We start from the raw sequence: 13335 nt of genomic DNA, 5'->3' as shown, positions 1-13335 counted from the left end.
GATTGAGAAAGTCATACGTCTTTGTCTGCGGAAAAGGACAGCTCGAGGAGAAATGATTGTGGCACTGTCATAAAGGTCACAGAAGAACGACTGAAAGTTGATCAATGGTTCATCTTACAGGACGGGCCCCGTGGATTCCTCTGTGGGTGTACGTATTGCCAAGAGTAACTTCAAGGGTTCTAAGCAAGCCTTAAAAGGTAAAAAAAAAAAAAAAGCCTTTGCTATTTCAGTATGTCAAACATGCATATTTTTCCACGAGGAAATCCATCAGGAACGAGCGACATCCCTCAAGTCTTACCACAGCGACCTTGGCTCCGAAACCTAGGACGTCCCTCCAGGCGTAGCAAAGGATGTGCGGCAGGTAGAGGACAAAGTAGATGAGGCCGCCGCACGCCGCTGCCAAGTTGGCCTTGGAGAAGAAGACGCTGATGAAGAAGCACTGAGTGACGGTGGTCAGGCAGAACACCAACAGGAAGACAAAGATGACCGTGGGGTCGCTGTACTGCAACACTTTGCCATACTGGGGTACAAAGAGAGAATTGCGAGTTGACGGCAGAAGAAGAACACATCATCAAAATGTATGGTGAAAATGAGGGATTGGCTGGCTAAGCAAAAGTAGATTCAGATTTGTTGTCTTTAACTCATTCAATGCCATTGACGGCTATAGACGTCAAAGATCCGTTGTAACTGGATGGGCAGTGAATGAGTTAAATTTCATTCAAAGGAGGACCCAGACGCCTGATTTCGAGATTTTAGAAAGACAAAAAGTGAAATGTTTTTGCATGACCATGGCTGGAAAACCCAAAGAACTAGAGACTAAACCACTATGAGACCTTAGGAATCACATTTGTCTGTAAGGCTAATTGCAAAATGCATTAATTTTCTCTGACTCCGTTCCAGTGTAACTCTCCCAAATGAGGCATTGGGTCCTCCTGGAATCATTTCTAAATCAGTGGAATCACCTTGAGTATAAGAGCAAGGAGCAGCGAGCTGATGGCTAACGGCAGCGCGCTGGACACGGCCCAGCTCAGCCAATAGATGGCGCTCCTCAAGCCCATGATCCTCACCGTCTCCTTAAGTCTGGCTTCTTTCTCGGCAACAATACTCTTAACGACCATGGCCACCGAGTAGATCCAGGCCAGAGTCATGTATAAGGGCAGTGAGCGCACCAGAGCCCGAAGGAACCTGAAGGGGCCGCACCAAGACCAGACAAACACTTTGTTTATCACTTGTCAGGCTGACTTGTGAGTACCGCGATCCAAAAATGTCTTCAATAAGGACACAGGAGTCGTCTTTCAGGTTGTTCTTCAAATTTATGATATGGTCACATGGAGCCCACAATCCAAGTTTTACCTGCAATTTTCAGTTTGACCCAAAGACTGTGATACCCCTCTATAAGGAAATGTTTTTTTTTTTGGTACCCAGAGTTTAATGCAGCTCAGGATTTTACAATTAGACATCCATGACCAACAAGCAGTTTGTGAAATGGAGGCTAAAACCATTTTTATGTTCTCGCGGTCTTGTTGGCACATGCAGATGACACAATTCTGACATCCCCCCCGATGCCGCAATTCTGAAAATGAACAGATTGTCACGGCTTCTTAATACCCCAATTGATGATTCTCACACGTCTGTCCAAGACAAGGAAACACCGAATCAATCAGCAAAAGCATAGGCTGCAATTATGGGCCACTTGAGGCATAAAAAAGTGACTTGATGGGAAAATCCAACCTGAAATTTTAGATACTGGATGACAACATTTTTGTAATAACTACCATTGCTTTAAGTGACCTCTTCAGGTCAGAGACTACATCAAAGCCTTCTGTATGCTCTAGCATAAAAAAAACATAAAAAAACATATAAATACGTTTTTGGGACCATGTCAATATTTAAACTAGAACAACACAATTGCTAGAAAAAGCACTTTAAAAATGGCGACCGGACCGGTTGTTGTCCCACCTATTCAAAATGACCCTTATGATAATTACTGCTCAATTCGCCATTATTATTAATGCACTGAACCAGGCAGCGAAATGATCATTTACAGCTTGTTATTTGAATACACATCGCTCCTCCAAGGCACTCGGCTAACTGGATTTATTGTTATTAATGTTTACACATTGCTCGTGGCTTGCAAACACATTACATTGACGGGCGGAATTGCATCGCGCCCCGGCTGTTCAAACACCCGTTTTTATTTACCAGACACATTTCACAATTACGCTGCAAAATAATTGATTAGGGCGAAGTGAACTAGCCATCATCTTTAAATCGTTAACAATGCCTCCTGCAACACAAGGATGTGCTCGCTTTCAATGGAACATAATGAGGCCGTCGCCGCCAGCGTTTTGTGTGCGTCCGTCTTGGTTTTTATTACCAGAGGAATACCGACACCAAGGCCGCTGTTGCTGTACCAACACCAGAGTTAAATAGCAGCGAGCGACCCGCTGGCCTTCGGATAATCAACCCTAATTGCAATCACGAACACATGCGGCGCCAAATATCTACTTGCATAACAGGAAGCCTGCTTGAAAGCAAAGGTGATGCAACGGCGGGAAATAACAAACGCTGCTGCTGCTGTGATCTTAATTTCAATAAATTGCAGTTTGGGTTGCAAGAGAGAAATAGATCATGGGGGAGGTGTGTGTGTGTGTGTGTGGGGGGGGGGGGGGGTAATCATGGGTAATTATTTGACCCCACACCCTCTAATAATTGGTGATTAGCCAAAGCTATACCAAAACGCAAGGCGCGACCTGACAAACCCAATTTAGGGCGTCGGGTTATTTGGAATCTGATCTGATCCGGCGTCCATTAGCGCGCCTGGTTTTGTTTACACTGACCTTGACCATGACACTAAGTAGGGCGCACGGAATGGCGAGCAGAATCATGTTCTCGGCGAACCTCGCCAGCCAAAGGGCACTGTCGCGCACGCCCACCGCTCGCAGGACCTCCTTGAGCCGCAGCTCCTTCTCCAAAACCAGGCTTTTGATGGTCATGCATGTGGTGTACATGAAGGCCAGGACCAGGAACATGGGGAGGATTCCGCCGATGGCTCGGATGAAACTGTAAAGATATTTTTAAGAATTGCATCGACAAAGTGGGGACGCTTACGTAGCTCCCCGGATGACAACATTGCGGAGTGACCACATGTCAGAACCGACTGGAAGGCACACATCCCGTAACATAACACTCTTGTGGACACACTTTGTGGTCAACGCTGTGTGCGCTCCTCAGCTGGTGCTGTTGTTTTGGTTAGCAAGGGACTTAAAATGTCATCAGAAGTGACTGAAGCGATAAGTACAGATACCACCTTTCATCAAACCTCTTCATCATGATTCGTCCACCTGAAATTGCAATTTCAGAAACATCAGCATAATCTTTATGTATGCTAAAAAAACACAAATATTTTTCATCCCGTTAGCTGGAATCACTGAAGTACTTGGTAGGAAATACCCGTATACGATTATGTATTATACTCAACAAAAATATAAACACAACCCTTTTGTTTTTGCTCCCATTTTTCACGAGATGAACTCAAAGATCTAAAACTTCTTCCACATATACAATATCACCATTTCTCTTAAAAATTCTTCACAACCCAGTCTAAATCTGTGATAGTGAGCACGTCTCCTTTGCCGAGATAAACCACCCCACCTCACAGGTGTGCCATATCAAGATGCTGATTATTAGACACCATGATCAGTGCAGAGGTCTGCCTTCGACTGCCCCACGACGAAAGGCCACTCTGAAAGGTGCAATTGTGTTTGATGACGGGGGTGGGTGGGCGGCTTTTCGGGGGGCTGGGGACTCATAAAACAAATTTCATGTCAAACTGATTCAATTGGATCTAAAACTTCTTCCACATATACAATATCACCATTTCTCTTAAATATTGTTCACAACCCAGTCTAAATCTGTGAGAGTGAGCACATCTCCTTTGCCGAGATAAACCATCCCACCTCACAGGTGCGCCATATCAAGATGCTGATTATTAGACACCATGATCAGTGCAGAGGTCTGCCTTAGACTGCCCCACAACGAAAGGCCACTCTGAAAGATGCATTTTTTTTTGATGAGGTATTGGGACACCGGGGGACTCATAAAACAAATTTCTTGTCAAACTGATTCAATTGGAGGTCTGAATCTGTACCATCCCACCGGCCACCTAAAAAATAATTCATTCAATTGACCGTTTGTACAACCGACTAATCAGGCCTAAATTGAATCAAACCCTCTACAAATGCGATCTTTCAGATGACTTCTGTCTGGATTCAAATACCGTACATTCATATTCAACTGCTTCTCTATATGGCGATTGGCATCACCTGACACTCAAGGTTATTCTGTCTGCATTGGACTCAAAAAGAAGACAAAGAAATTGCTGTGCAGAAGGACATGTCTCTCAATGCTGTGGCTGATATTTACAAGGCAGACTCATCTAACCTTCATAAACTCAATCAAAGCCTTTTGCGAGTTAGCTCATGTTAGCCGGCCGCCGTGAGTGACTCCATGCTGTTACAACAGCAATAAGGCCGTTCATAATGCCAGCAAAATGCCATGTCAATATCCTCGGCTCCTGCCAATATAACAAAGTGCTCCCGTCTCTTTATTAGACAGTGACTGAGACGTCAAAGCCATTCCGATAAATATGATTTAGTTTAGCACCCGGATAAAGCGGCACCATATCACTACAAGAGCTGGAACAAATTAAATTAATACCTCACTAGCATCCATCCCCTCCAAATATCCTCCTCACTAGCAAACCACTGGCAAATCTCAGGCTGCACAGAATATGGGACCGCAACCTGAAATTGAATAGGAAGTTGGCCATTTTGGTTTGAAACAATCATTTTACTCGAATTCTAGGGTTTGCACTTTTATGAACTCTGACGCAGGTATTCATCCAAAATGAGCCTTCTATACATGATGAATGATGCTAAATTGTGAAACTATTTTGCCAGCATAAAATTGGGTGTCCATGTCTAATTTAGCCATCTGTCTAGGATAACTATGCTATCAAATGTTGGTGGATCAATGGCATTAGAGTTTGATGGCGCAGAAAAAAATGGGGTGTGAAGGCCCACTGAATATTTCTTAAGTTGTAATTCTGTCCAGCGCATTAAATGGAGATCTCCAATCTGTCAGTAAATATACAATATATTAATTAGCCTTGTTCATAGCAGAACTGCTGACAATAATGTTGAAAAAGTTTGGGATTCCTCGTAGCACCTCCCCCCCCCCCCCCACCACTTTCCTTGACAAAGAGTCTTTGGAGGGATTCGACTTTAAGCATTTACCATATCACATATGCAAAAATTGCCTTGTGGCGCCTGGAAAGTTGAATCCTCAGTGAAGCAAAAGCGGTTTCTAAAGCCGAGGCGCGAGAAGCCGCGTGAATGCTAATGCCGGAAACGTCTCCGCAACAGCTGACGGCCTTCCGATTGCGTTAACTCATTCGGCGGCGATTCCTCCCCGGGATCAGCCATGCGCGGTGCGTCCGACACCGACAACCTTGCCCCCAGATGCTCTTGAATTATACATGGTCGGATCGATCAAAGGTGCTTAAGTAATAGAACCTTGTGGTGGGTTGGCGTTGCGCAGCTCCTGTTACATCGGCGGCCTGACCTCAATTTAGGGACGCTGAGAAACTGATGAAAATCAAGAACGAAATGTAAACATGATACTATTTTAGATAATTGTTGAAAACACCGATTTAACGTACTGTATGTATTTTTACTTGATGCAGGTTTTTCATTGGCAAACATTCAAAAACAAATTCAAGGTAAAATGATTACATCTTGTATGTATTTAGTAAAATATTTACTGGAGAAAATGTGTACTGTACTAAAATACACGAGTGTTATTATTTTTAACAATCAAAATGAACTAAAAAGTATTATAAGTATCTATATTAATTTACAGTACTTCATTGCATTTTATTCTCTTTTAAAGGTTACAATTAATCCTGCATTATTTAATTCACAATACAATACATTGTAAGTGTTACTTTATTATATTATCTGCTTGTCATTCTACTTTTAAGATGAATGGAGAAACCAAACTAAAAATTATTTTCTGGTGGAAAAACGCTGGCTCGGCAAAAAAAAAAAAGAAAAAGAAAAAAAGTTGCTCCATATGTAAACATGAATGCATCTCTTACACGCCAACTGCACTTTCGCGCCCCCCCCCCCCCCTCTGAAATTAATCACCAAAGAAAAAAAAACATGACTCTAAAAGAGCCAGCCCAGCATGTAATGGAGAGCATCCTTCGATGTGAGAATGTGAGAAGGCCTATTGATGGAGATCGCAGCCCCGGGTTCCAAACAAGAGATGCCTGTGATTCCCGAGCGTGAGGAGGCACGGGGGCCAGCGATAAAGGATGTGTTTATGTGCTATCAGGCCCCATGGGGGTCAACATTTATCCCGCGGCATCATCACAGGCTCGGGCACATGGCGGCTCAATGGGAAGACAGCGGGAGTGAATGCACTTTGGTTATCTTCAGTGCAAAATGCCACAATGGAGGGGAGGCACTTGTGGTTGAAACAACCATTAGTTGAAACTATAAAAATACCACAAACTATGCATTTGATTTAAAAAAAAAAATATTACAATCAGTGAATGTAAACTTGTAAGTGCGATACATTTCATTTAAATCAGTATTTCAGAACAGTTTTCAATTTTCCTAGTTTTCATAACATTAGTGTCTTACAATACTATTAATTAAAATCTGAATACAATCCGCCTCATTTTAACGAAACACTTGGACTTACTATGCTATCATATTTTAATGTTGGTACTGTACTACGGATCGTCCCTAAAAAAAAAAAGAGCCTAAAATGGCCGCTTCAATTAACAAAATGGCGGACTTCCTGTCTTTTCAGATATGGGTTCTTCAGCCTTTTCTGTGGTTCTACTCTTGAAAGACATGCCTACCATATCAATGCATATCTATATAAAACTTGGTCTGACCTTGTGGAGCTGAGTTGTTAGCGTTTCACGTTTCACAACCTGGAAATGGACAGAGTGCATGTTATTTATACTGGATCATTTAGCACTGATCCACCTTCCTATGTCGCCACAAGTTCCATTTTTGGTTGGGAATTATCCCATCTAACACAATGCAAATAGGCGACTGTTTAAATACGTCAATGAAAGCTTATAGTCCTTCCCATCGGTTTGACTGGAGACTGTGCAGTTAAAATAATTACCGCCACGCTCCTTTCCCATCTCTCTGTTTCAGTGCATCTTCCTTTGTCTGATTTCGCTTTCAATTATTCATGAATGAAATAGCAATTTTCAAGGGTTAATAATTTATCGGATTGCCCGTGTGGCGGCACGGGCGAGGGAGTAAATGGTGTTGGGACTGAGGGTATTGCAGAGCTTTATGGCTTCCATTTATCTTCTGTAATTATTAATCGGTCCTCTCGGGAAGATGGAACGCGGCCACTGAGGGGGCCGGCGACTGTCCGATTTGCCACCGTTATGAAACCGCAATCGAAATACAACGCAAATCAAAATTCCTCTGTGATAAGGCCATCATCATTTGAGCCCATCTGGCAAGTAAACCTGGTCCAACTTTGGTTGCGTCGGATAAACGTCTTTGACGTGCGTCTGTAAATAGATAAAATAACCCTGAAATAACTCCGTGAGACAAAAATGGAAACGTTTTGTTTCTTTTGACTGTGGGTTTCTGAGAATGTTTATCGACATGCCCACCGGATTCGCAGCAGAATCATCTAGTGTCATTGAAAAGAGGAAAAAGTATTGCTGACTTTGGAAACAAAAAGTTTAACAAAACTGCTGGATCAGAAAGTGCGGGTGGTGGTATGCATGGTGAGCAGAGAGCCAATGAATAGATAGGCCTGTGAATTGTGTAAATGTGTACTTCCTGTTTGGTTTCACATGTTCAGTGTGTTATCATCAATGCCAAAATAATATATGCCCCCCCCCCCGAAAAAAAAGAGGTTTATTGTTATTAAACAGCCAAACAAACTCATCATTTTCATCCTAGCTTCCCAAACACCTCATAAAGATCGCTCTATTGAAAACTCTCTGCAATGTAAAGCACATAATACTCTGAAATTAGATCCCTAATCTCTGGAAATGGCAGTCTCAGCGGAGCTGAATATTCTGCGTTCTGCTGTGCGGCGGGGGTACGGTGTTGTTAAATCTCCCTAGTAATTATCTTCGGGCTTTGTGCTTTATGAGTGGAGAGCGTAATGTTGTGACGATGGGAGTCGGAAGATTTTTCCCGGCGATACGGCGCTTACATGATGAAACAGGATTAGAGCGGGCTGCGTTATGTACACTCATGCCCATGGTAGGTAGAGACCTGCATAAATAATTCAGCATCCTTCAGCTATTAGGGAATTTCCTGTGGTTTGTCTAAAATCGATAGTTTGGACTGACTGCATTCCTGGTCCTTTTCAAGCCTGATTAAATGCATCTTTGCTTCTTTTTTTTTTTTTGTTAAATTGATGACTCGCATGGGTGCACTCTAAGAACAGTTGGGTCAAAAATAACCCAACTATGGGTCAAAAATAGACAAATCCTCTAGTTGGGTCAATTCGACCCAACTTTGAGTCAAAAAATGGGTCTTTTAGTATAAAACAACTCAACTCAAAGTTGGGTCAAATTGACTCATAAAGTGGATCGATCCATTTTTTATCCATAATTGGGTTACTTTGACCCAACTGTTTTTAGAGTGTGGGTTAGTCAGTTCAGCAAACATGAGAGGACCCGAAAGTTTTACTCAAGAGACTCCTGGTAGCTCATGCGTCCGGGTTCTCAAATATTGGGGGAAAAATTGGGGCGAAACTGCAAAGAATGATCACTCACCAGCAGGCAGACCCTGTTTGAACAGTGTTGCTAACAAAAACAGCAGCACCCAATCAATCACAATGGAAGCCGAGCCCATTCAAACTGAGTTGCTAACCAAAACAGCAATGGGTTCTGCACAAATGTCATGCACTATGCGTCAAAAAACTGCATGCCCAACAGTACTGGATACCATGTGTCAAAAATACCAATGCAATCCAATCCATTTATAGAAATTTAACCAAATCAAGGAAAAAAATTACCATGAGTCATACAAGTCTACAGAATGTGACAGTAAATGTTCATTGGAATTCTTTTGCTCATCAAAACAGCAGCACCAACCAAGGCACATAAACAGAGGCACAGGTGAATGAAATGAATTAAAGATGATCATACCTCTGTTAGCAGAAACAGTTTCTAGTTCAGTCTAAAACCGTGGTCGCTCCGCAATTTTGTGTCAGCCATTTTAAAAGTAAGCGTCTAATTTTCGCTGCCTCAGTTCTTGTCGTGTGGCTCCATAGTAGTCTTTTTTTTTTATATGTTGCTGTCTATTATAAAAACATAGTTTCCCAGTGTGGGGGAAGGTTTGCTCCCACAAATAAAAAAAAAAAAAATAATAATAAAAAATGTACTCACGTGTCATCCACATAGCAAGGGTACGGCATTTGCTGAGCAAAAACGCCAAGGGGTTGGGTCGCGGATGTTTGCGTTCGTACGATGCCGTGTTCGATCATGTCCTGCAGGTAGGCGAAGCCTCCCCGTATATAGCGCAGGTCGTTAAAAGAGTTGTCTCGAGCCCCCGGAGACCATGACCTTATTAAAAGCAGACACATTGTCATCCGTGCCGGCAAAGGCCAAGTCAACGTCAAGCGAGGCTGTCACAACCGCTGCCGGAGAGCACGTTTTAGACACCAACAAAAAACTGACACTGACACTCAAATTTATAAGGTGATAACATGATGACAAAATGACAGACCTTTTCAAAAGAAGTAGATAAAACACAGGAGATCTTTACGCACTACGATAGTATGAGTATGCAGACCATGTATCAAGCAATGTTACCAAGGGTCAAATATACAATATGTCAATTTGTGGTTTGAATTCCATGATTAAAAAAACAGTGGCCAATAATTTGTGTCCCATCTGCTCCATTACGTACCGTTCCTTCCTTTTGTTGCTGCGCTCCACCTCCTCGATGTCCATGCGGATCTTGTAGTGAACGTGAGGAGGAAGTCGGCTGGCGTTGGGCGGCAGGCCGGCAAACACGACGCCGGCCCAGTAAGTGTCGTTCTTGAGGAGCTCCAATGCGTTGACCACCAGCTGGTTTTCGTTGGCAGTGGCTTGAAACTTGTTCAGGTCCCAACACTGTCGGATAAGGTTACGCGTTTAGGTAGAAACAAGTTTTGGAAAAAAGTTTCCTAAAATTTCAATTGAAAACACCAAATCTTTAACTTTTTGGAAGGAAAGTACACGAATCCGCGAGAAGCAGCAATCGACAAAGCTGACTTTGAATTGTGTGTGAGAATCGTCTTTCCTCATGTGTTTGATCACACTGAGTCGAGAAAATGGGCCCCCGCCGCTAAGTGTGGCGCAGATCAATACGTCAACTGCTAGTGTGTGCTCGTGCTGTATTTGACGCCATTAAAACTTGGCAAACAGCGAGACCACTCACGACACACAAATGAGAGAAAATATCTTTTTCGTGTGCTGAATAAACAGCAAAAGTACTACCGACATAAAAGCTGCAGAGAGATACCACAATGGATACTTACGCCGATGACGTCGGATAGAAGCTGGAGAATTTGGGTGGTGGCGTTGTAAAGGTCCCGCCAGTCTTGAGGTGGCATCCCCGCGGGGCGATCCTCCGGGGGGCCGTTGTAGAGGAAGTTGGCGAGCAGAGCGGCGGTCCAGCCGGTGCCGTTAAGACGCTGGTCCAGGGCGGCGGCGAACGCCGGCGTGGCCAGCAAAGTCTGACGACAACAACTCATAAGATAAGATAAGATAAGATCCACTGATTGTCACACCCATCTAAGTGGGGCGAAATTTGTTCTCTGCATTTGACCCATCCCCTGAGGGAGCGGTGAGCAGCAGCAGCGGCGCGCTCGGGAATCATGTGGTGATCGATAGATATTATAACATTTTTAATTCTTCATTTCATATATTAACCATTGTTACACATTATTAACATTTTAATTCTTTATATTAACCTTGTCGAAATGTTTTGTGTCCTGTGCAGAGCAGATGGTGTTGATTTCGGTATAATCTGACCTTAAGATGGGACATACTATTTAGTCTAAAAAAGTTCCTTCTCAGCGCTTTGTGCGAAAACACATTTGGTCCTTGAGAACAGAATCTGTTTTGAACACGCACCCCTGACTCTGTTTTCGCCATCGCTCATGGAAAAGTACCCAGAGAGTATGTTTTGTCTACAAATGAAAGAGAGGAGGTCTTTTAACTATAAGAAGCCATTGTACACGCGGAAGAGGCACATTTCGACGCTCTGAATCCCACCTGTTTAAGTGATGAATTAGAGGCTGTATGAGTGTCCAGAGATCTCTGTTAGATAAAATCATTTTTGCAAAGGTGTTTTTTCTTACATTAAATCTGTCTTCAAATTTTGGAACACGCAAAGAGGACAAATAATTTTATTCCTCTTTCATGATCTAACCTCCCAATTCCAACCCTTAATGCTGAGTGTCAAGCAGAGTGGCAATCGGTCCCATTTTTATAGTCTTTGGTATGACCCGGCCGGGAATTGAATCCACGACCTCCCAGTCTCAGGGCGGACACTCTAACACTCGGCCACTGAGCTCATGTTACATGTGGCGTCTTACAAACGAGTTACGAGTGTCAAGTCAATTGTGCCGCGTCACGATACGTTCAATTTGGGATCCACATGTTTATAACTGGAAGATTTGCAGCTAGGGTAGCGTCAGTACCAGAAAGCTGATTTGGATATCATTTTCATTTGATGAGGTTTCCTGACCCGTGTTCACTTTGTTGGCTTTTTAATGCCTCTGTTTACGGCCTTTTCTTTTCAGCTGCGGACCTCAGATGGACTCGCCGGCCGCGGTAATTGGTCCATCAAAACTAAAACACGTCTGCAACCTTGAACGACCTCTGCCAGTGATGACGAAACACCCTCTGAGCCGGTGGCCCGGTAGTACGAGGCGGCGGCGGCGACGGCGGAGAAAAGAGCAGAGCGGCGGTGCTGGTGGAGAAAATGAAGACAAAGGAGGAATGTGGGCCCATTTGTGTAAAGGTTAGGGCTAGGGTAATGAATACCGCGGCTATGTGGAGCTCCCGATGTCTGCTTCCCTCCAGCTGCCTATAAGCTCATTTGGAGTGACACTAGAGTAATGTCAGTGTCAAGGAAATACTGCAAGAGAGAGAGAGGGAGGGAGGGAAAGGGATAGAGGTGGAGGCAAAGTGTTCATGTCCTCTACTTCTATAGATAATCCCTTCTGCCAGGATGAAAATTATCCCGTACTTATCCATAATTACTTCCATCCCTCGGTTCCCATACTGAACAGGAGGCTCGAAAACTGTACACACTCCCCCCGCCGTGTGTATACATCCTACGACGTTCTTTTCGAGCCAAGGGTTGGGATAGAAATGTCAGCACTCTTCGTCTTTTTTTGACCATCAATGAACCTGCTTGGGAGATTGGACCTCGTTGGAGGACGGCGGTGGTACTAAGTGGAAACTCAAAAATTGTCTGAGTAGTTAAAAAGAAGAATAGCGAACCCCTAATGTTGTCTTGGTAGATCTTGGTCTGCACAACATGTTTCAAATGCCAAAGAGCCAACCGCCAAACAATAACATTCAACAGAAAAGCTCAGTCGAAACGATCTCGCTAGAATTTCATGATTGATTAACAGGGACGGTGTCGCAATAAATCAATCTTACCCGTATTGCGTTGACTTGCTGGCTGTTCTGAAAGAAATCCCAAACACGTGGCCCCAGTTGGTCCCAAGCGTCAGCCGTTTCTTTTAGCATCGCCAAGGCGCTGAAGGTGCTGTTAGCCTGATTGACGACAACAACACAAAGAGAAACCTATCGAGCTGCATTCAATGTGTGGATCGCATTGACACGGGCTTGCAACTGTTGGCCACGGTAAGCTTGCACATCAACATTTTTTTACACAGTAACATTAGTGGGTGATTTTCACCTATTAAACTACCTTTTAAAAGTAGTTTGACGGCTCATGCCAGCCTGCATCGGGCCCTCGCTAAGCGGCTAGCTTGCTAGCCATTAGCTGCTAACGCTGGTAACAGACATTATTTGTCAGCATAATTTGAGGTTTTATTGAAACATCATTAATTAGCGATTGAACATCATTTCAGGATGACGTCGTGTTGATGTTGGTGGCAACAGTTTGCAACTGCAATGCAAACTGTATTCCGACTATCGAGCCTCTCCAGTCAGGACGAGTCGAGTCACCGGGAACAACTTCAAAGTAGTGTGTGACAATCATGCATAGCATGAACAATTGTTGCTGCGGCTGGCTTGACTGA

The 13335-nt window shown here is 43.6% G+C and overlaps 1 protein-coding gene across 1 annotated transcript in view; it reads right to left on the bottom strand.

Annotated features, from left to right (window-relative positions):
• Positions 1 to 13335, bottom strand: part of LOC144035131 (phospholipid-transporting ATPase ABCA1) — a 67500-nt gene that overhangs the window by 38830 nt on the left and 15335 nt on the right. Inside the window, exons 11-16 of the mRNA XM_077544593.1 lie at positions 12728 to 12844; positions 10591 to 10788; positions 9978 to 10183; positions 9455 to 9631; positions 2841 to 3063; positions 299 to 520 (exon numbers count right to left, since the gene is read on the bottom strand). Coding sequence (XP_077400719.1) covers positions 299 to 520; positions 2841 to 3063; positions 9455 to 9631; positions 9978 to 10183; positions 10591 to 10788; positions 12728 to 12844 — 1143 coding nt within the window. The remainder of the gene's footprint in view (positions 1 to 298; positions 521 to 2840; positions 3064 to 9454; positions 9632 to 9977; positions 10184 to 10590; positions 10789 to 12727; positions 12845 to 13335) is intronic.

Source organism: Vanacampus margaritifer, chromosome 15, assembly GCF_051991255.1.
Source record: "Vanacampus margaritifer isolate UIUO_Vmar chromosome 15, RoL_Vmar_1.0, whole genome shotgun sequence".
Classification (NCBI taxonomy): Eukaryota; Metazoa; Chordata; class Actinopteri; order Syngnathiformes; family Syngnathidae; genus Vanacampus; species Vanacampus margaritifer.
The sequence above is the reverse complement of the archived record's forward strand: the minus strand, read 5'-3'. Positions and strand labels throughout refer to the sequence as shown.